This window comes from Larus michahellis, chromosome 8, assembly GCF_964199755.1.
Source record: "Larus michahellis chromosome 8, bLarMic1.1, whole genome shotgun sequence".
In the NCBI taxonomy this organism is placed as follows: domain Eukaryota; kingdom Metazoa; phylum Chordata; class Aves; order Charadriiformes; family Laridae; genus Larus; species Larus michahellis.
In genome coordinates this window covers 10,883,989-10,904,683 of record NC_133903.1, presented here as the reverse complement: position 1 = coordinate 10,904,683, position 20,695 = coordinate 10,883,989, and the positions used below count along the sequence as shown (strand labels likewise).

At 39.9% G+C, this 20,695-nt stretch overlaps 1 protein-coding gene across 3 annotated transcripts in view; it reads right to left on the bottom strand.

Annotated features, from left to right (window-relative positions):
• Positions 1-2,068: 2,068 nt before the first annotated feature.
• Positions 2,069-20,695, bottom strand: part of MYH11 (myosin heavy chain 11) — a 61,788-nt gene continuing 43,161 nt past the window's right edge. For 2 of the 3 annotated variants that reach the window (XM_074598264.1, XM_074598266.1), the window contains 23 exons: positions 20,407-20,567; positions 19,458-19,566; positions 18,373-18,504; positions 17,878-18,084; positions 17,341-17,478; positions 16,561-16,684; positions 15,941-16,112; positions 15,133-15,345; positions 14,844-14,988; positions 14,549-14,755; positions 13,396-13,500; positions 13,141-13,293; positions 12,461-12,709; positions 12,054-12,266; positions 11,253-11,465; positions 10,410-10,571; positions 9,590-9,718; positions 8,944-9,032; positions 8,572-8,695; positions 8,203-8,411; positions 7,542-7,650; positions 6,789-6,961; positions 2,069-2,765 (listed from right to left, as the gene is read on the bottom strand). In XM_074598264.1, coding sequence (XP_074454365.1) covers positions 2,627-2,765; positions 6,789-6,961; positions 7,542-7,650; positions 8,203-8,411; positions 8,572-8,695; positions 8,944-9,032; positions 9,590-9,718; positions 10,410-10,571; positions 11,253-11,465; positions 12,054-12,266; positions 12,461-12,709; positions 13,141-13,293; positions 13,396-13,500; positions 14,549-14,755; positions 14,844-14,988; positions 15,133-15,345; positions 15,941-16,112; positions 16,561-16,684; positions 17,341-17,478; positions 17,878-18,084; positions 18,373-18,504; positions 19,458-19,566; positions 20,407-20,567 — 3,675 coding nt within the window. In that variant the 3' untranslated portion in view covers positions 2,069-2,626. Of the gene's footprint in view, positions 2,766-5,642; positions 5,675-6,788; positions 6,962-7,541; positions 7,651-8,202; positions 8,412-8,571; positions 8,696-8,943; positions 9,033-9,589; positions 9,719-10,409; positions 10,572-11,252; positions 11,466-12,053; positions 12,267-12,460; positions 12,710-13,140; positions 13,294-13,395; positions 13,501-14,548; positions 14,756-14,843; positions 14,989-15,132; positions 15,346-15,940; positions 16,113-16,560; positions 16,685-17,340; positions 17,479-17,877; positions 18,085-18,372; positions 18,505-19,457; positions 19,567-20,406; positions 20,568-20,695 lie in introns of all 3 variants that reach the window. The other variant, XM_074598267.1, reaches the window with a different exon arrangement.

Sequence of the window (20,695 nt, the reverse complement as noted above, 5' to 3'; positions counted from 1 at the left end):
AGTTGTTGATTCATTTTGAGTTTTATTGTGAGTTGTCACTGTGGTTTATGCGCAGATGTTTGCTACCAGTTTCTCATCTGTTCCTGATCAATGAAGCTGAAAGAGACATTGCTTGTGTTGCTGAATCATGTGCAAAGATTTTCCTACATCTTTCTTCTCACGGTTTCCTACCCTAAGGAATGTAAATATTGCCATAGCTAAAGATGCCTCTGGGATTTACAGTGCTTAGTATTGACATTGCTCTGTCTTGAAATCTTGAACTCTGGCATTTTTTACATGATTTTTGTCCTCTCCTCTCACACAGGGAGTTGACACTCTTTCCTTACCCATGAGGAGCAGAAGCGTGTGGGCCCCTTTGTTAGTTGTGCTGACACATAGACTATGGTTCAGTGGACTGTGTAGCCTGGAGGGATCAGTCAAGACAATTTCCGTTTTCCTTATCCTGACAGAATTTGCCTGCTTGGTGAGCAAGTTGGCTTGCAGTCAGACTGAGACACAGCATCGAGATAAGGTAGATAGTTGGAAAATTGTGGCCATGCTAGTATTGTATATTTTACAGATATATTATTAATGTGACTACAGATATAATCAGACAGACTAGGGGTTGATATGCTATTGAAAATTGTCAAAATAATTTAGTCCAGAACAGTCATCTCTGTAATGGTATAAAGAGAAACTTTTTTGGGGGGAGAGGAACTTTAGTTTGGCCACTGTTGCAGAAGGATGCTTTCTGTGGTGTTACTAAAGAAGCTCACCCCCTATTTTGTCACAAGCTTTGCAGAACAGGGACTGGAACCTGGGTTTCTCAGGTGATAGGGCAGTGTTCTAACCATCAGACCAACTTCTGCATGTGAATTTTCTAGATGAATTCCTTTTAGAACGGCTCCATGTTCAGTTTGCTGGTTCTGCTCCAAGCATTGGTGCTTAAGACCATTCTATGTGAAGTCTGACTTCCTTGGTCTCCTTGTTCCCACACATGCAGGCTCATGAGCTGTGTGTTCAACAGCCAGCTCTTTGAGTATGTTTACAGAGCTGGGCTGCGTGGCTGATCAAGCAATGCAAAGGTCTTATCCGATAGCTCCTAACCCCCCTCCTTTGCAGCTTGTCATCTTAATTGCTCCAAATGGATTCTTATTTAAAGTCTTCCTTTACTCTTTCATGAGCAGAGAGAACTGTTTGGGCTCTGATTCTGTTAGCTAAATGGTGCCTCATCTGAATCTCCTGTTCATGATCTTTGTGTCTTCTGCACAATGCTTGGCTTTAGAAGGTGATTGCATTAGCTATCAAGGTGGATGTTTTTGCATGACTTGCTCTCCCTGTAGTCACACTGCTTAAGGTTCATTTGCTGGGCAATCGAAGGCACCGAGTAAGCTCCCTGTACTTGATTTAGAGTAATTCCACACCTGGCTTTGGTGTGCATGGCTCTCTACTGCCCCAGTGTGACCACAAAAATAGCTGCTATCTGAAAGTACCGGAGCTGCATGGATTTGTGGTAGGTCCTGGTAGTTTCCAGGAGTGGGCTGCAGTCCTATTGGAGTGCTCCAAAAATAAAATCTAACTATGTGCTGATCCCTTAATGCAGAATAGCTTGGCTTAGATCACTGCATTCAGTGTGGGCTGCTGTTTCTAATTGTTTTCAGCCTGCTTTAGAGGCTTTAGTTGGAAATATCCCTATGCATAGACTTCAGGGGTGGGTCCAGTTGCCTAAAGACAGACACTTGGGGCCCTGCCTGCTTCCCAGCTGCTGCACCAGAATGCTGCGGGTCTCCTGCAGGTCCTGTGTCATGTCTGTCAGCCATTGGACACATCCTAGGGCACCTCAGGACTGTGTGTCCACGAACTAACTAAACCTGTCCCAAGTACTTCACGTCATTTTACATTCAGCTCAGTGTACATACTTTTTTATTCCTTCAAAAGCAATTGCTTAGGATAAAATCATGTTTTTGTTCTAATGATTACAGATGACCTTTTCTAAAAAGTATTTGAGTTGTAAAGAAGCTCTACTCCATCCCCCATTCCCTTCAAGCATGTTGTATTGCACACAAGTGACACCTGTACACAAGAATACTGGAGTAGTTTTTATAGCCTTTTATTAGTGTGTAAGCACATCCATGGTGCATATAAAACTGTAACAGTTGACTTAATTTGAACAAATGATACTTTATTTTTCAGTAAGTGATTAAAAAGGCACTTCCACCTTGTGAATGGTGCATCAGGGGTGTAGTTACCACGAAAATACCCTATATTAATTGAATACTCAAAACAAAATGAAAGTTTAAGAAAAGATTAACTGACCAATGCCTTTTTTTTTTCCCCCCCCTGCAACAATCTCACAAATCCTGTGTAAACTATAGTTCACTGGGATTTAAATCATCTGAGCTACTAGAACTCACTTTCTGGAAGATTCTCAAAATGAATTACTCTGAGTGTTTAAAAACCCCCACCTTTTCAAATACACTTCATGGTAAAATAGATTTTGGAGTACTCTATACATTGGAAACAAGGCAGTTGTGCTTTTATCATTGTCAGAGGAGTGGGTGTATGTGACCTTGACACTAAGAGTAGACTTATACAGTGCTAAATATCCTCCTCCCTCCCCTTGCTGCAGTGCAATTTTTAAGCGTGTTTATTCACTGGCTTTTGTTCCATTGAAATCTCCATCTCTTGCATCCATTTCTTCATCAGCTCCATCTGTTGCATTCTCAATTACTCTTCTGCCTCCAGATCTTCGGGGTGGGGCAAAAGATGCTGGCTCATTTCCCCTCCTGCAGTAAGAAAAAAAAATAATAAAAAAAATCAGATGTTAGGTCATTTGAAGTCCTCATAAAATTTTGTAACAGTACCTGTGGGGCTTATATTTTCAAATGCAGAACAGACAAGAACTTTCTGTTCTGTAGCATATAAGAGTAATTTGTGGACAGGCTGAGACTCCCAGTTGCTTGGAACTGTGATGGGATTCCTGTTCTTGTGCTTAAAGTTCTCCTCTAAATAGTCTTATCTGCCTCAAATCCCCCTTACTCCTCCCTTCATTTCACTGTTTTCCCCTATGGACACTAACTGGTTGTGCTGGGAAGGAATGGGTACCCACAAAAGCAGGGGAGTGTCTTTCCTGTCCCTTTAGAAGAGCAAGGAGACTAAGTGAGCTTGTGCTGGATTTCTGGCCTGCAGTGTGTATAAGCCCACCAGTTACTGAAGGCCCATGAGACCTGGGACTGGAGCAGTGCTGCAGATGTCAGCAGGCGTTTTTGAGCCCACACAGTCCCTCTCTGCAAAGGCTGCAGTGGTCAGAGCACCACAAGTGCTTTGGTATGTATGGCATCCTAGGTTGTGAGTAGCTCCAATCTCTTTCCCAGTGGAGAGAAGTAGCCATCACTGCTTTGAAACTGTGGTGTAATTCAGGTGCCGACATTTAACAGTGCAAGTGTCTTGCAGAAGAGCTTATGTAAAATGTTTTTTCCACATCTTTACCCCATTTTCCTCTCCCATCTCCCTCCCATGCCCATATATTTCATAGCCACAGCCCAAGGCAAGGACACTTTGGTCCTCAAGGTTAATTTTTTGGGAGGTGTGAGCAAGTGAGACAGAAGATGGGTTTGTCTCTTCTTGGCCTCCATTGCTACTGGGCTACAAAACACTTAAGTTTTGTAACATGGCCTCTCACTTGCCCCTCATTAAGCAAACCTTTGTAAAGGCTTGAGACTACAAACGTGAACAATAAAATACATTCATGATCACTGAATGTTGTGCCAAAATTACTAATTTGTTCTTAAATACATCCGACCCTGCACTTTTTGATACAGCAATCATGCATAAATATTTAAAGGCTTGTCTTGTCCTTGCAAAAGACTAAGCCGGTGTTGTCCTTTCTGAAGCAGCTATTTAAGTCCCAAGTTCAATCTTCCATACAAGGGAAGCAGGTAGGAATATTGGCTGGACTAACTTATTTCAGAGTCGGAAATCTGTGTTTCCAAGGTGGAAATGTGACATGTAGTCTGTTTTCCACAGTTCTGCCCTTAAACGTCATTGTGAGCAAGCAATTAGCTGGATAATAAAAGCTTCATTTAAGATCTGCTGTTAGTTATGGCATGTATTGAACACAAGGGTATGTCCTTTCTACCCTGGCATATGCTCGACAGACTCTTAACAGTAGTGTCTACTATTTTATGATAGCAGATATTTATTATTACTGTTTAACAAGAAAATTATAGTTAGGTCAGTAGAGTCATTAATTCTTGTCAATGCAGGAAGAGTTCTCTTACCCCCTTGGACTCCTGCTGTTTGGACTCAATTGCTCATGAGTCATTTGTAAGATAGTTCTCCTTATGCTGCAGTAACTCACTGAAATGCCGTAAAAGAACATGGGACTGGTGGGAAGTAACAGCAAGAGTCTAACCAAATTATGTAGTACAGTTTTGGCTACAAAGAATTGAGCTCCATTCACACACTAACCACTTATTAACATAAACTGTTGCAGTATGCATAAACTTAATACTTCTTTAAACTGGTATTGGCCCTGGGGGATAAACATTTTTTGTTTACATTTGTTCCTCTTAAACAGGTTTATGGGTTTGATAATATTCATGTGGTCATTCGCATTAGTACCTTTAGAATAATGCGTATAGTTGAGACAAGCCTTAAGCATTAGTGTTTGCTTAGCGTCTCTGTATTTAATCTACCTTTGAACAAGTGCTACTGGAGTAGTGCTTGAGTCTGACTGGAAATATTAGGCTGACTAAAAGGCACATGCAAGGACAAGACATCATCTTTAAATATTTGTGTATTCACAGCCAAATCTAGCATATGTAAAATAGAAGATATACAAATATTACAAGGCAGTAGCTCTTTAATTTTTGCAACAGCAGGTATTATTCATGTATCCAGAGAATGTGATGAAGTGTAACATAATGCTGTGCTTTAGATTTTAGGTTATAGTGTCAATATTAATTTCTGTGTCCGTGCTTTATGTTTTAATAACAGTAGACAAACTATGTAATGTCTGCAAAATAGCTCTAAAAGCCTAAGTAATAGCTCTTTGTAAGCAATACAGGCACAGAGTGCAATGTAATGAAACACAAGATTTTCTCTTTTGTCTGTGTGATCGTGTGGTGAAGTGTGATAAATCACATGCAAGTAGGATCTTCTCAAATCGCAGGTGAGTTAGATGGGATCGTACCTTACAGTCAGCATTACAATATGCATAAGAAATACTGTGAAATTCTAATGACATGCCGTGACACTTAATATTCATTAGTTCTTTTAATTAATTTTACAGATCAATGGTGTATTTGATTTGAAAAATTTTAATCTTTGTGGCTGTGCACAAAGATGAGGTGCAAAAAAGACAATTTTCATGCAAAAAAAGTCAAGAGTACTTCATTAGGTGCTCTGTTGGTAGAGCTTGTGAGAATGCAACATTGGTAAGTCTACATCAGTACATAACCTACTTGTAAGAAAGATGTATCACTGATGAACAGCTGATGGTAGCTAGATTATTGTAATATTTGTCTCTTTTGATAAAACAGATTAATGCCAAGATATCCAAGCCTTCACAGTTTGCAGAAACCTCACATAATTTTTACTTGGGCCAAAGAAAATGGAAATTTGTGCAACACAAGCTAGCTGCAAAGTTGAAGGCATGGTACCTGCTTAGTCATGCGAAGGTTCCTGTGTCCCTCTGAAACAGAGATAAAGAGTCCCGGGCAGTTATACTAAGCACATGGTCATGATCAGAGGTAGGTAGATTACTTTTAAATAATTAAACAAGGTACATTACTGCCAATTACATTACATCTAGATAAAACAAAAATGAGCCTTATGCTATTCTGGTAAAAAAGGCAGGACACAACCACTCCTTTGTAAGGCAGCCAGGAGCATGCACCACCCAAGATGGTGCTAACGGAGAAGGCTGCCACATCCTTAACTCTTCACTTTGAAGTAAATCCACATCTGAAAGTTCATGCATGTTACTGGTAAACACACTGGCAAACCGCTTCAAGAACACAAGTAGGCAGGTGCTTTACTTTAATCTGAAATACTGTTGTGTTTAGGTAGAAAGCAAAGCTTTATGGTGTGATGATGTAGATAGAGCAATATCCTTATAATTCAAGTCAGCCTCTTTATTTCTGTGAGTTGGTGTTTTCAAACCCAGTGAGTGCAGGAGAACTCAGGTGTGTAGCTGACTGATCACAGCTTTATCTCTTTCCCAGTTTTGAGATGCAAATGCAAAGGGACATTTTGATCTTTTCCTTGATTTGATGACACTGAATCTGTTTGGTGAAGTCCAAAGAGACTTTTGGATAAGAGTCTCATAATGTGCATTGCCTTTTGCACCTATGATGTTGTCTAAGACTGTTTATGGTTGTCGTGTGTGAGTTGTGCATGTGTGAAAGTGAAAAGCACAAGCATTTCTACCCTTGTGTGACTGCTTCTGTACAAATAGATACAGCCATTTTCAAAAGCAACCAAGCCTAATTCTGTTCCTATTCAAGACAACAGAAGTTTTGATTAGAAAAAGAGTAAGGCCTGTGCCATATTATTGCTTTTGTTCATATCACAGCTGAAATCCTGAGACTGCGGCAGTCTACAAAATGCACTTCACCTTCTGAATTTGGCCTTTTGTTGTATCTGCCAAACTAGTACAAGGACTGAGTAACTCTGCAACATTGTCAGTGTCTGTTCTTTACTTGAACAGATATATATATTTTTTTTTTTTTCACTTCTCTAGTTTAGTTCCAAGTTTCAAGGCTGTCAATGAGTGGGAACGGCTGTCCCAAGCACGAGCACTCTACCTGAGCTTGCTCTTCAATGCTGCAACCTCACGGCCCAGGGCTTCGTTACTCTCAGTAGCCTCATCCAGCTCTCTCTGCAGCTTCCTGCGGTTTGCGTTGATACGCTGAGACTCTTCCTCAGCCTCCTCCAGCTGCCTTTTCAGTTGCTTGAGTCGCGTGTTGCCCTTCTCGGCCTAAAGAGAAATTTTAGAGTAATACTTTAATTCAAAACAGACCTAATAGCTTTACATTCCTCATTTTAATTTCATATTTCTCTTGAGAGTTTTACTGAAACATGGCCTGAATCAAAGGTAGAAGCTTAAAATCTGAAAAATGTAAAAATAAATTTGCTTTGTGGGAGTTCATTTGCTGATAGATACTGCATTCAGACACTACATTGTTCTTTCTTTTGCTGCACAGTCCCACCTCTGCTTTTCTGGCTTGCAGGTTGATGTGCATTAGGTAAAGCTAAAATTTTAAAACAAAATGTGTTCATCATCTCTGTTCATATACCAGTAAAGATATTGTGCACAGTCCTATATATAACTGGGCAGTCAGACTGTTGCAGCTGGCTGATTGACAAGGACAATTCAAGCTGAACTTGAAATGGAAAAAGAATTACATTGTCCTGTCTTTTAGCAAAGGGCTATATAGCTCTTGCAGCACAGAATCCAAGCAGACAGTCAGCTTTCTAGAGAGAAAACTTCCTTTCTTAGGGTAAAACCTGAAAATCCCTGTGCCCCAGACTAAGACCCTCATGACACTGTCTGATACCTGATCTTTGTACTGCTCTGCTTGCTTTCTCTCGTCCTCCACCTGCAGCAGTGCATCCTTCAGCTTCTTGTCCTTCTGGCGCAACGTCTTGGCTGCAGCCTGCTTCTCTCTGCAAATGACAGTGCAACATTTGGTGATGTAGAATGTCTGTAGTCTTCAGCTGCCTCAGGCATGTTGCTCATGAAACTGGCACCAAGGACCCATATGTTAAAGGCTTTACTGAATTTAAGAGGTGAAATCTAAGCAAAACTTAAAGGTCTTGTTCTGATCAAAACAAGTATGTGTCTTTGCTGTATGATAGAGGTGCTCCAGGAGATCTATTCTAAAACACAAGGTGATTTCCTCAATAAATAATCCTACAAAATGTGTTATGGCAATTAACTTGCCAGGGTCATAGGACAGTTACTCTAAAATGTAGGGGAGCAGGTCCTTGCCTTTGATACCAGTAGAACTTTTCATCAATAAAATGGTTCTTAATCAGAACCTGTAACAACTCTAGTTACTGGCCCAGTGTCTAAGAAATGTTAAGTAAGGGAGAGACTTTACCAAGCCTTAATGGCACTGAGAGCCTGATGACACAAATCCTGTATGCCTTTGTTTACTTTCTATCTCATTAACTGGAACAATAAATGAACAGCTGTGCCCTCTGGGAGACCAGTACCTGGCTTCCTGTTCCAATTGCTCTTCCAGAGAAGCAATTTTGGCCTCCAGGGCAGCAATTGTAGTTTTGAATTTGGACTTCACAGCTCCTTCCATCTCCTGCAGCTTACTCTTCAGCTCTTTGTTCTGTCTCTCCAGTTGCTGCCGAGCATTTTCGTTCTTCTGTGCAGTTGAGCGCTCTGTTGCCAGCTCATTGTTCAGCTGCTCTGCCTGTAAGGGTGGGAATGAACGCTGTCAAAAGTGCTGCATGCTTTCAGAGAAATGACAGGCAGCAATTTGGGGTGGCAATTCTCCAAATATTTATTCAGAACCACAGACAGCTTTTGCTGGCATACAAACAGAAAGTGATATGTGCTGAAATGAGCTCTACCTGCTGTACCGCTTTCCTCATGCGGTCACCCATTGCCTCTATGTTGCCTTGCTCCTCTTCTAGCTCTTCCTCCAGTTGGGCAATTCTTGCCTCCAGGCGCCGTTTCTCATCCTGAAGGCTTGTCCTGTAAGTTTAAAGTTAATAAGTGTGTAGTTATGGCTGTGAACAGTTGAATGTGTCTGAAACTATTATGAACTGCCAATAATTCATAAAGAAAAGACAACTAGATATTTCAATGAAACTAGTGATATGAGTGCATGTTGTGTTGTCAAGACCAGATGGCTGCTGGGAGAGGAACATAACTTCTCTTGGCAGCCATGCAATGTTCAGTAGCATGTTTACAGCCTTGTGAGTAATCCAGTCTATTCCTACCTTCCAGAAGTAGCGCTTGCAAGTTCCTCTGCCATCTCTTCTTTCTCCAGATCTGCTTGTTTGCGAGCTCTCTCCGCAGCAGCCAGATCCTAGGAGAAAAAGAAAAGGCAGCATAGTAAAGAAATAAGAAAGTTAGTGTTTGGACAGTTATAACACAATACAGAGGACTGCAAACTTCCTAAAGCTGGTATAAGATGGGTTGTCTTGTTAACAGAATAAGTTCTTGTCATATCATAAATACCAGGGAAGTACAATGAGATACACTTTATCCAGCCTGTCAGCTGGTTTCTGTTTTATTGGGTTTAGTCACAAGATTGCCATTTAATACACATAGGAATAATAGCACTAACAAGACTTCAGGAATTTATAGCTATTGAAAACAATTTATGTTGGATCATACAGTTGACTTCCCTTTAAGACTGGTGAACTGTGCCTTCCTCCGAGGTGGAATTTTTTCAGCTTAAGCTGGCTATGCTCAGATGTAGATCCAACAACTTTAGTGGAGTGCACAGAGCACATGGAACTTGTTACAAGTGCTGCTTATAGTTTTCCATCTCCAATAGCTATATATTATTTCATTGCAGTTCTGTTTTGCTATTGAAGGTCGTGTGTAGTCTGCTTCGTACCACTCTGTTTCCCATTTTACCTCTTGAAGCTGGATGAGTTCTGCTTCCAGGCCCTTTGCTTTCTTCTCATTTTCTCTGGCTGTAGCAAATATTTCTTCTCTGGCAGCCCGTGCATCATCCAGCTCTCGTTGGTAGTCCTTCATCTGAGCCTAGTTGAAAAGAATAACAGACATTTATTTTTGTCTGGCTTTATTACAGTTTCAGTAGAAAGAAATTTGGACAGCATAGAAATCATACACACTTACATAGTGTGTGCACATTACGCATAGTTCCTGCTTACATTGTATTTTCTGGAGAGATCAGCTAGCACATATTGGAAAGGTCTGAAATGCTATTCCAAGAGCAGCAGTGCTTCCACTTGCACACTGTGGCTTTTGTAATGCCTATGGTCCTTAATTCCTCTGAATATTTGAGTACATGTGCAGTCTTAATCTTTCTGATACATCCCTTTTTGTTGTTTAGCTGTCAGCATATGACAGAACAGTTGATATGGAGGCTTACAGTATAAATAGCAAAATGCTAATTCAGAGACAACATGATTTCTGAACAGTCTTTTATGCTTTTGAGTCATGTGTTAGAACCAGGATTGAAGCCCTGTAATATCCTATAGGCCTTTTTGTACATGGGAATTCGTTTTCCATCCTGTGGGTGAGTGAATAGCAGATGAGTACTGGCCAGAGAATTTTGGAAGCTCTCTGCAATGATGAAATTCAAGATTTTTATCGTTTGCCATATGAAGTTTTCCATTTTCAAGCATCAAATTCACAGTTGTCATAAATTTCATGTTGTGGCTGTACAAAAGACGGAAGTGGGAAAAACTGGATTTGTGGGGTAACATACCTGTAATTTGCGAAGTTGTTTGATAGCTTCTTCCCGAGCTTTAGTAGCAGAATCAGCTTGGCTTTCTAGATCTTTAACATCAATCTCCAGCTTCTTTTTGGCTGCAGCTGCCAGGGCACGTTGCTTCCGCTCATCTTCCAGTTCTGTTTCATATTCATGGAGCTGATCATTAAAGAAAACAACTTAAGTTCAGGGAAGTCCTTGAGCACTCAAACACTCTGTGTATGTCTGAATAATGCGTACAGCTCCCTATATCTCTATTAATTGTGATTTCCCTGGCAGTTAAAATACATTTCCATTTTGTTCAGAAATTAAAGATGCTTGAAAGGAGTCAGCAATTTGGGTTTTGTATTCATGGAAATATGTATATTACAAGATGATGACTACAGTAGTCCTTGCTGTCACAACACTGCTGTATACAAATAGCTTGTGTCCTGTCTGTTTTTGTTTCCAATGCTTTTGTATCCATTCAGTGTACCTTGGGGAGGCAGACATATTAGAAGCTGTTTTTTTTCACTTGCACTGAGAATATAGGGAAGGTTCTTCTGACTGTGTCAGAAATAACAATTCATAAGTTTTATACTATCTTGGTTGTAGTGTTAAATTCATACATCTGTTGGCAATTGTGCACCTGCTACTGATATGGGGAAAAACTGTTATGCAGTTAGCATGTTATGTGCCTTTTTTAGTACAATGATCTACTTTTTTTTTTAATTTGCTAAGCACAAGGCAATATAATGTTTTCTTCTCATTATAGTAAGGTGCTTTTAATAATGGCATGAGGCTGGGGACTTTCAACGGGCTTGGTTAGATACTTACAAAGGCAATAATAGGGAGCAGTACCTGTTTAAGGAGTTGTCTTCTCTTCTCTTCATTCTGTTCATCTCTGGCTTGTAAATCTCTTTCAAACTGTCCTTTCAGGGCCTGCATATTAACCTCCAACCTGAGTTTGGCATCTTCAGCAGCCTGTAGCTCATCCTCCAGCTCTTCCAATTGTGTCTTCATCTCTTCTACTTGCTGTTCAAGGGTCCGTTTAGATTTCTCCAATTCGTGGACCTTTCAGGCAATGAGAATTTAATGGAATTGTTATAAGAAATAAAAATAATTCTATTAAACACAGTCTACCTGCAATATAGGCTACATTTGAAAATAACCTGAAATTCTCTTTTTCCTGAACTTTTATTTTTAATCCAATCAAGTATCATAATTGAATTTTGTTAGTATTAGAAGTAGTATTCTCATATCACTGTAATAAGGAAGTAATTGGCAATGCATCAGTGGAAATTTGCTGCAGCTATGCAAGTAAACATTAGGCTGGTGGCAAAGCCAAGTATAACTAATAAAATCACATTTGCGGAGTTTACAACTTTGAATCTGCTTAATAAACTAGTAAATTATTTAGAATATCTTTAATGTGTTTTCAGTCCTAGAAATCATGTTAAAAATAAAGAGGGCTTACAGTTCACCAACTCTCTTAAAAGTCTGGGCACAAATGGAATAACCTTTGAATTCTGTATGAAATATCTGATCTTACTGAATGGATTTTTATGCTACAGAGAATTTCCCACACTGAAAACAATGATCTGTTTGTTAGCTGCTATTTTAAGTTATTGTTGTGGAAATTGTTCTAAGCCCAAAACTTACATTCTTGCCAACATCATCTTTGGAGCTAACAAGGTCTTCCATTTCAGCTTTCAACATTTTGTTCGTTCTCTCCAGTTCTTCTTTTGCTTCCAAAGCCTCTTCAAGTGCTCGGGCCAATGACAAAGCCTTTGTTTCTTTTTCTCTGGCTTCGGCTTCTGCTCTGTCCCTTTCATCCGCATATTTTGAAGAGATGTTTTTCTCTTCAGCTAGCATCTGTAAAAAGGTAGTGTTAGTACAGGAAGTCATTCGTAATAGGGTTTTTCTATTGCAATTGTCTTGTCAGTTGTTAATAACAGAGAAAAATCATAATTTTTTGTCCCTGCTTTATCTTTCACTAAACCAATGGAATCTGTGAGCTCCAGAGAAGTTAGGTGATAACACAGCAAGGGAGAATCTTAAATCCATACCTGATCAAACTTCTTCTGTTTCTTCTCCAGGTTGGAGACTAGCTGACGCTGGTTGTCTAAGTCCACCACCAGGTCATCCAGCTCCTGCTGGAGTCTGTTCTTGGTTTTTTCCAGTTTGTCGTAAGAAGCAGCCTTTTCCTCAAACTGTTGTGTGAGACTCTCAATTTCCTTCTGAAGTTTCTTTTTGCCTTCTTCCATAGTTTCTACTGTGCTGGAATATTCCTGTATCTTCTTCTTAGAGTCAGAGAGCTGAAATTTGAATTTAGAGGACAGATCTTTGTAGCAGTGACAACAAAGCTTGGCAGAGAAGGTGGCCAGAAGACAACCAAGACCCAGAAATCTTATCTAATTTGACCCATGTGAACCTAGTGACCAGTTACCCATCACCCAGCCCTCATAAAATGAGGCAGACCACAGACCTAGTATGCACATACAGGCCTAGTGTGCAAGACTATCTTGGGAACTACATTGCATTTGTACCTGTCCTAGAGATCACACTTGAAAGAAGAGGGACACTGCTGTCTCCATTGTGGAGCTTCACTGATGCCACCTGGGCTAACAGCACTAGTTCACTGAAGACCCATGTGCTGTGCCAGGATAGTTCTACAGATCTGAAACCTCTGGAATTACTGACAAAACTCTCAGTGATGGAGCTAGTGATTTAGCTATGGCACTGATACCTGTATTGTCAATGTTGAAATATGTCTCTCCAGATTTTGTTTTGCTTCTATTTCTTCATCCAACTGCTCTTGCAAGCTGTTCTTCTCATCCTCTAACTGACGAAGCTTAGTAGACACATTTAGCTTCTGCCGTGTTTCTTCCTGAAGCAGCTCCTACAGTCATCACATTAATCAGCAGTACAGTTGTTAGTTTAGATCTTTCTATAGTGCATTTTATAAACATTGCAGGTGAGCTATAACTGGATGAAAGTTTACCTGCGTATCTTGTAGCTGAGATCCTAAGGTTGCAACATCTTTGGTCAATTTGATTGTCTTGCTTTCTGCTTCATTGAGCAAACCGGTAACATTTTCAACTTCAACCTATGTGACAAAACAGTGAATAAACTCAGTTATTTTGCACAACTTACTTCAAAATCTTTCTCCAAACTTTAGTTTGCTCTAGACTGAAATCTTTGGACAGGATCTGAATCTGCTTCTATGCTTCTGGATCATATCAAGCACCAACAGTGTTTCTAGCAGTTTTTCTGGACAATATGTGCGAGTTAAGTCGTGTGGAACTAAATCCCTAACACAAGCTTTGCTGTGTCTGCATGTGTCATCTTTGTGACCTGTGTATTAAGACTCCCAAGGTCTAATGCCATTTTTGTCTAATTTACCTTAGTATTTTACGACTATATGTCAAAACCTAGTTATATTCATAAGGCAATAGTAGTTTACTCCTTTCAATCAGTTGCAGTGGGGAATGGTTTTTTTGTGTCTTTTCTTTCCTCATTCCAAGTTTGACAGAGTTGATAAATTGTGATTATATTTCCTTATTTATCCACTAACTTAAAATAATAAAGAAGAGCTTACTGCTGCTGTGGACAAAGTTGTAACAGTAAGCATGATTAGTATTGCTGGACACTGAACACCGACCAAAGAACCATTTTACATTGTCTTTAGTTATTTCTTAATAGACACTAAATCATAGGTAAGTGAGCATTCTCATTTTGTTGTCATTTTTTCTGAGCACCTTATGTGTTTAATAGCTGTCTAATCCATTTCTAGAAGCCACATTCCTATCAATGTTCCCCACCACACAAAAATGAATGAACAGAAAGAAATTCTGTAAAACATTTATCACAGTCACTGAACCAGTGGTGACATTAGAGACCACAACCTGTACAGACGGATGGTGGGACTAAAAGCTCTCACTTCCCTGAGACAGAATGGTTGTAATTGTTTGTTTAATTGTGTGATAATTGATGTAGCAGTTCAAGGTAGGCACCCTACAGATAACAAAAATACGAGTATTTCAGCAGCTGAAGTCGACAGCGCCAGGATTCCTCCAGATATACCCTCACAGAACAGTCTAAACTGGTCTTCTCAAGCCCAAGGTGTTACAGCAAAGGGTCAAACTCCTTCCTACCTGTAACTTATGAACTTTTTCATTAAGTTCTGTCCGAACACGCTCTCCATCAGTGTATTTGGACTGTAACTCTTGCAGCTGTACTTCCAGCTTCTTCTTTTTGTGCTCCACATCTTGTTTGGCCTGATTCAGGCTCCTGACTTCATTAGCCAGATCAGCGTTGTCTTTCTCCAGTGTCTGTTTGGTCTTATCCAAGTTTGCTTTAGCCTACAAGCATGAGGTGAAGAAAGATGATCTATAAAAGGAAGCCGTGTTATCTACTGGATAGTTTTCAATAAGATGGATTTCTCTTTACCCGTTTAAATTGTTCCAGCTGCTCTGTTAGCTCTTCCACAGCTTGAGTGTGCTTTTGCCTCATCTCCTGGACCTGGGCTTCGTGAGTTCGAGTTTCCTCCTCCAGAGCTCTCTTCAGCACTGTGACCTCCTGTTCACGCTTTGCTCTGGAAGGTAACACACATAAATGGAGCAGCAGCAGATAAAAGTGTTCCAGTCACTGCGCAAATAGCACTACTGCACAGTTGTTAGACAGTATTATACTGAACTTGGTGACATTTATTTTTGGCCCATGTGCTATGTCTCCATACCTGAGCTCTTGCTGGGTGGCTGTGGTATCCAAAGTATCCTCAAGCTCAGTCTTAAGAGCCTCCAGCTCTTCACCTAGGTCTCTCTTCTGTTTTTCTGCTTTGTTTCTTGCAGCTCTCTCAGACTCCAAGTCTTCCTGGAGATCAGAGATGTGAGATTCCAATTCACGGATCTTCTTGAGGGCATTGTTCTTCTGACTAGTTTCATCTTCAAGCCTGAAAAGAGAGTATTTAATTTTATATATTAAAAAAAAAAAAAGAAACATTTCACTTCTTTGATGAAATCAGTATACAGAGATTAAAGGCTTACAGGTTCTGTGCAAGAAAGTACCAAAGAAAGGAGGGAAGGGGACTGATGTAAAAAGGATCTGGCAGCTGTACTTTATTGGGACACAATGCCTGCAGATGCTGATCAGCCAATTCGGCAAAAGTTTTGGTTGAGTGCTTTTCCTCTTAAATTTACACGGAAAATCCACTGAGACTCTGGAATGGATCAAGGTCAGACCCTTAAGTAATTTCTGCCTTTTGCCTATGAAGTACATAGCTACATTTCGTTCTTTACTTGACAGCACTGCCAATGCCATTGGGAAGAGGAGTTTTCATTGATATCTAGAGGTAAGATTATGTGTCTATGGGCAAACAATAGTATAATTATTTTTCACAAACAGAAATTTGTGAAATGGGGAAAGCACGCAGGGAGGATGTCACTAAGAGATGAGATTCATGGCTGCAGCATCTTAGTGTCTGCAAGGGTAGAGACACATGTTTCCAGCCTGGATTTCAACCTGCATTCAGATTCAGGAGTGAATACCTGGCTAAAGCAGCCTGCAGCTCTTCCTCCTTCTTGGCTAGCTGTGCCTTCAGCTCAGCAATTTGTGCCTGGAGCTCTGCAATTTGCTCATGTAGATCACTCGACTCCCCTTCCAGTTTCCTCTTAGCTTTCTCCAGTTCTTGTCTGCTCTTCTCTTCTTTCTTCAGTCGCACTGAAAAAGTAAGGATTTTGATCATGGGAGTGCATTACTGCAAGGAGTCCTTAATCTGATCCTGAACTTAGGCAAAAAAATGTTCTGGCCTCCAGTGAGGCCGTATATTTAACTACGAGTCGCTGCGTTTCTGAACACTGCGTATTCTGTGCAATACCTTACTGTTATCGCTTATTTCTAGCCACCCCAAAGAATAATTTATTTATGTTTCTCCAGAAAAAGCATTAATTTTTTTTTCCCCAATTTTCTGTATTCTGTTTTCTGTCCTCTACTGTTTTGTATGTATATGGTTTATCTGGGGTTTTGGCGATTCTCACGCACAAAATGGTTTCAGTGTAAGAAATTTGGAAAACACCCCACAAATTTTTTAGAAGTTATCTCCAGGTTCTGTTTATGTGGGGTTTTTTTTTGTTGTGTGCTAAGGGAAAAACACTTTTGTTCATGTTACCTTCGAGTTCTGAAATCATAGATTCATGTTTGTTTTTCAGCTTTGTAAGATTTTTGGCTTTTTCTTCTTCTTCTGCAAGATTTGTTGTTAGATCACTTATTCTTTCTTCAAGGAGTTTTCTTTCCTTATGAAAAATAAAATACTTCTGTTAAAAAAGTGTCTGTCATTGGTGATTGTAAATCAACTCTGACAACAAAAAATATCCAAGATATTGGCTTTTTATGCTGTATTGCTTGAGATTGTAGTGATACATTTCAATTTGTCAATTACAGAGGAGCTCGGGATTAGTGTCTAAAACTTCCATATTCTCTTAATCTGCTGCTATTAGAATCTTGCACTCACTCTAATGGCTGGTAAGTACAGGGCCCAATTCAGAGGAGCATCCCCTTTCAAGAAGTATTGGAATACATGCTTACTTCTAGTTTTAATAATGAAATTTGGTTTAAATTAGTTGAAAATGAACAGAATTATTTACTCTTCTTGCGGCCAAGAAGACACGTCTTCCACTGATTGTGCTCGACTGCTGTGGGTATTTTGCTTGAGGATATTGTTACCACAACAGACCTCAAAACCAGTACTTTCACACAATTTTGAATTGTTTAAATCAACATGGAAAAATTATCAGAAACTTATTTTATAGTGGCTGGACTGATGGTCTGGTGAATCTGTACACCCATGAGACTACACAGTCAAAAGTATACCTGTTGTTCTAGTGGAAGGGAAGGTTTTCTGTCAGCTTGCACTATTCACAAAATAAGAAAATGGACCCACAATGCCTACCTTGGTTAGCTTGTTATTCTGATCTTCCATTATGAGAATATCATCTTCCATTTTCTTTATCTTGCCATCTGCTGTTACTTTTTCAAGTTGCAGTTTCTGCCTTGCAGCCTCTTCTTCTTCCAGCTGTTCCTCAAGGTCCTTTGAGGGGAAAAAGAAACCCACAAAACATGAATTCTGGAAATAAAATACTGCTTAGATTATAGGAAATGGTTAATGATTGTCACTTTATGTGGAATATGTTGTAGACTTGTTGTTTTCATTAAGAACTAGACAATCTGTAATGCTTGGTGATTTAGAAGGAGAGATTTGTTAAAATAAATTTTTAGAGAAAAGATTATTTAAAACTGAGGTGGGGAAGAAGAGAACTCTGGAGGAAAGAGCACCGATTTGATTGTTCTTACTTCAGTGGCACAGACACATGTTCTACAGAAGGCTGTGTAGCAAGCGCTTTCATAGGGTTTGAGGTTTGCCAGTCTCCATTTTTTTTCCTCTCTGAGATACAAGTTATTGTCTGTATTTGTCACTATGCCTCCTTACCAGCATTTGTTGTTGCATCTTTTTCTTTTCTGCTTGCAACTGCTGGCTGCGCTCCTCCTCTTCCTCAATTCTGGCTTCCATCTCATGCAGAATCTCTTCCAGCTCTTGTTTCTTAGCAGCTAAACGGACTCTCATCTCTTCAGCTTCAGCATACAGCTCAGTTTCTGCTTGAAGCTGTTCCTGAAGGAGGTTCTTCTCCTCACAAAGCTATGCAAATAAAATGGATAGGAAGTTAAGACTTGGACTGCAAATTGTCCCTCAGTGTATTTTTGCTAGGTAGTCCTAGCCTAGTACAGGCAGGCAGCTCTACTACAGGTTCTCGTGGTGGTGTTAGCCTGCTGCTGAAGTAACTGGGAGTCTGTCTGCACTGAACTTTTGTAATGGACCATCACTGTGGCTACAGTGGTTGAGTACAAAGACACCTTTATTGTAATAGCTGCTAGAAATGGTAAAAGAACAGCTAGTGTTTCCCAGAGGCTCAGAGCTGTAAATCACCTGTGTGTGTTTCAGTTCCAGCTCCTTCAATTCACTCTCTGCTTTTTGTTGTCTTTCCTTTGTTTTTTGTAGTTCTTCATCCTTAGCCTGCATTTCCTCCTCTTGGCGGGTGACTTGCAGCAGTGGTTTTACCTGAAAATAGAAAGTTTTTTTTAAGAATGTTTCCTGTCAGTATTTATGTTACTGAGCATGGCACTTAAAGGTGCCAGGCTGACTGGCACTAATGCTAGCTAGCACTGTCTGTTGTTGCTTGGGTAGTAGACAAATACTGTCCAGCCAAGCTCGATGTAAACACCTTTAAACCAGCAAGCCTCAGCAGTGATGCTCTTCACCATCTCTGTTTGAATTCTTGGAGCTTTGTGAGCACCTCTGCCTCCAATAGTGTCATTTTTTGAAATGGCTTCAAGCATGTTTTTGTCCATTGCTAATGTACAAAAGCTACATCTGCATAGACAGGCAATGTGCACACACAGGTGTGTGTTACTGTCTATTGCTGGTTGCAGAGCAGGTTGCGTTGCTGTCAGTGCAAGTAGGAACAGTTTTCTGAATCCAAAATGAAGGCCATTCTTGGAAGAAAAAAAAAAAAACAAAAAAAACAAAAAACAAAAAAAAACCCACCCCAGGCATCTTCAATAGGAAAATACAGTTAATTTGCTTGAGTGCCTAGCAGGAAGATATTTAGTGTCCCAGTTTGGGAACTCTGGAGCTACTGAGTCCCCCATAGATACAAAACTCTGCGCGTTCACAAAATTCAGTTTCACTCTGTTTTCTCATTATCCACCCCTGTGAAATTATTTCATTTTTGGCAATTAAAAAAAAGTCCCCAAACATGCAAAATCTTTTATGAATCTCTGCTTAACTAGTTTGTTTTCTTCTCAACCTGAAACTAACTTTAATACTAATGGCATTATATAGCTACCCAGAGTATCTCTACCCCAAAATTTTGTGATGCTAATGAGCCTCCTGACATCAGCTGCAATGGACTTTGGAACAAGGAATGTGCCTGACATGAAATGACTTGGTATCTTGTGCATTTCATTTCTTTCGGAAAGCTGAGGAGAGATTCACCGATAGCAGTCACTCACTTTAGTGAACAGTCTCCACCATTGCCAGTTCCTCAGCTTCAGGTAAGCAGCACAATTTCTTTGGATAACCTTCATTGCAGTCAGCTGTTGCTGTCTCTTGGCAAAGGCTCTGCAATTAAAAACATAAAGCAAATTGGTTCAGTCTGAGAATACAAGGTGTCTGCAAGGTACGCACATTAAGCAAAGAAACTCTGGCATGAGAGTCTGATGATTAGCCAATGGTTTAAGACGTCTGGCACAAATTCTTTTTTTGCTTAAACAGTGCCTGTGCTTTCTTGGGGAAAGGTGATAACTTCATTTAGCTTTCTGGTATTTTATTTAGTCTTCTGGTTTTTAGCTGTTTGCACTCCACAAATTATAGATCTAGTTCTGGATGTGAACATCTTTCCAAAGTACACAGGCACTCAGAACTTGCATTGATCATCCTTCTTGAAACCTATTATATTTAAATTTCTTTGCCCAGCAATTTGAAAGCCTTGGTAGCATGCAGAAAAAGGGCATTATTGTTAAAAGTTTCGTGATGTACATTAACTGAGATCATGCTAGATGATCAGTGCTTCATGCTCAAGCTGTGTAAGAAATTATTTTATGTTCTACAACTGCCAGTGGTGCTGCTATTTCTAATGGTGCATAAGATTCCAGTCATAGGCTAGGATGCTGCTTCTCCTGCTTGTACAAACATGTTTAAATGATAGGTATTTGCCTCAGACAGGTTATGGTACAGAGGGTGTAAATACCCTCACAGTGTAACTGTTTCCCTGTAATTATACCAATAGGCTGCTTCTGGGCAGGAAGTGAGTTCATTGGACACAAGTTGAGTTCTAATGCAATACAAATAATAGACGATAATAAAATATCTTAATATCTTCAGTTTGTTATAGAGAGAACTAAAGGCTACTGTAGATACTCAGCTGCAGAAGACATTCTTTTTGTTAGTACGTATTCTTACTTTCTTGCTAGGAAGCCTCGGCACTGAGCCTGGAAGGTGATAATGACGTCTGTGATCTTCAGGTCTCTCTCCTCTTCCAGGTGAGCCAGAACACCAGTTCTGAAGAAGATTTTACTCTGCCCAATTCTGTACAAGTTGGGATCAAGTTCCAGTGCTTTGATCTGGAGGAAAAGAAGGATATTTGTTAACTCCAGTGCTGAGGTTTAGGGTATTAAAAATTACTTCTCATTTCTGTTCACTCTCAATAGCTTTTCTATAAGAAGTATAGACCTGATTATCGTTAGGATGA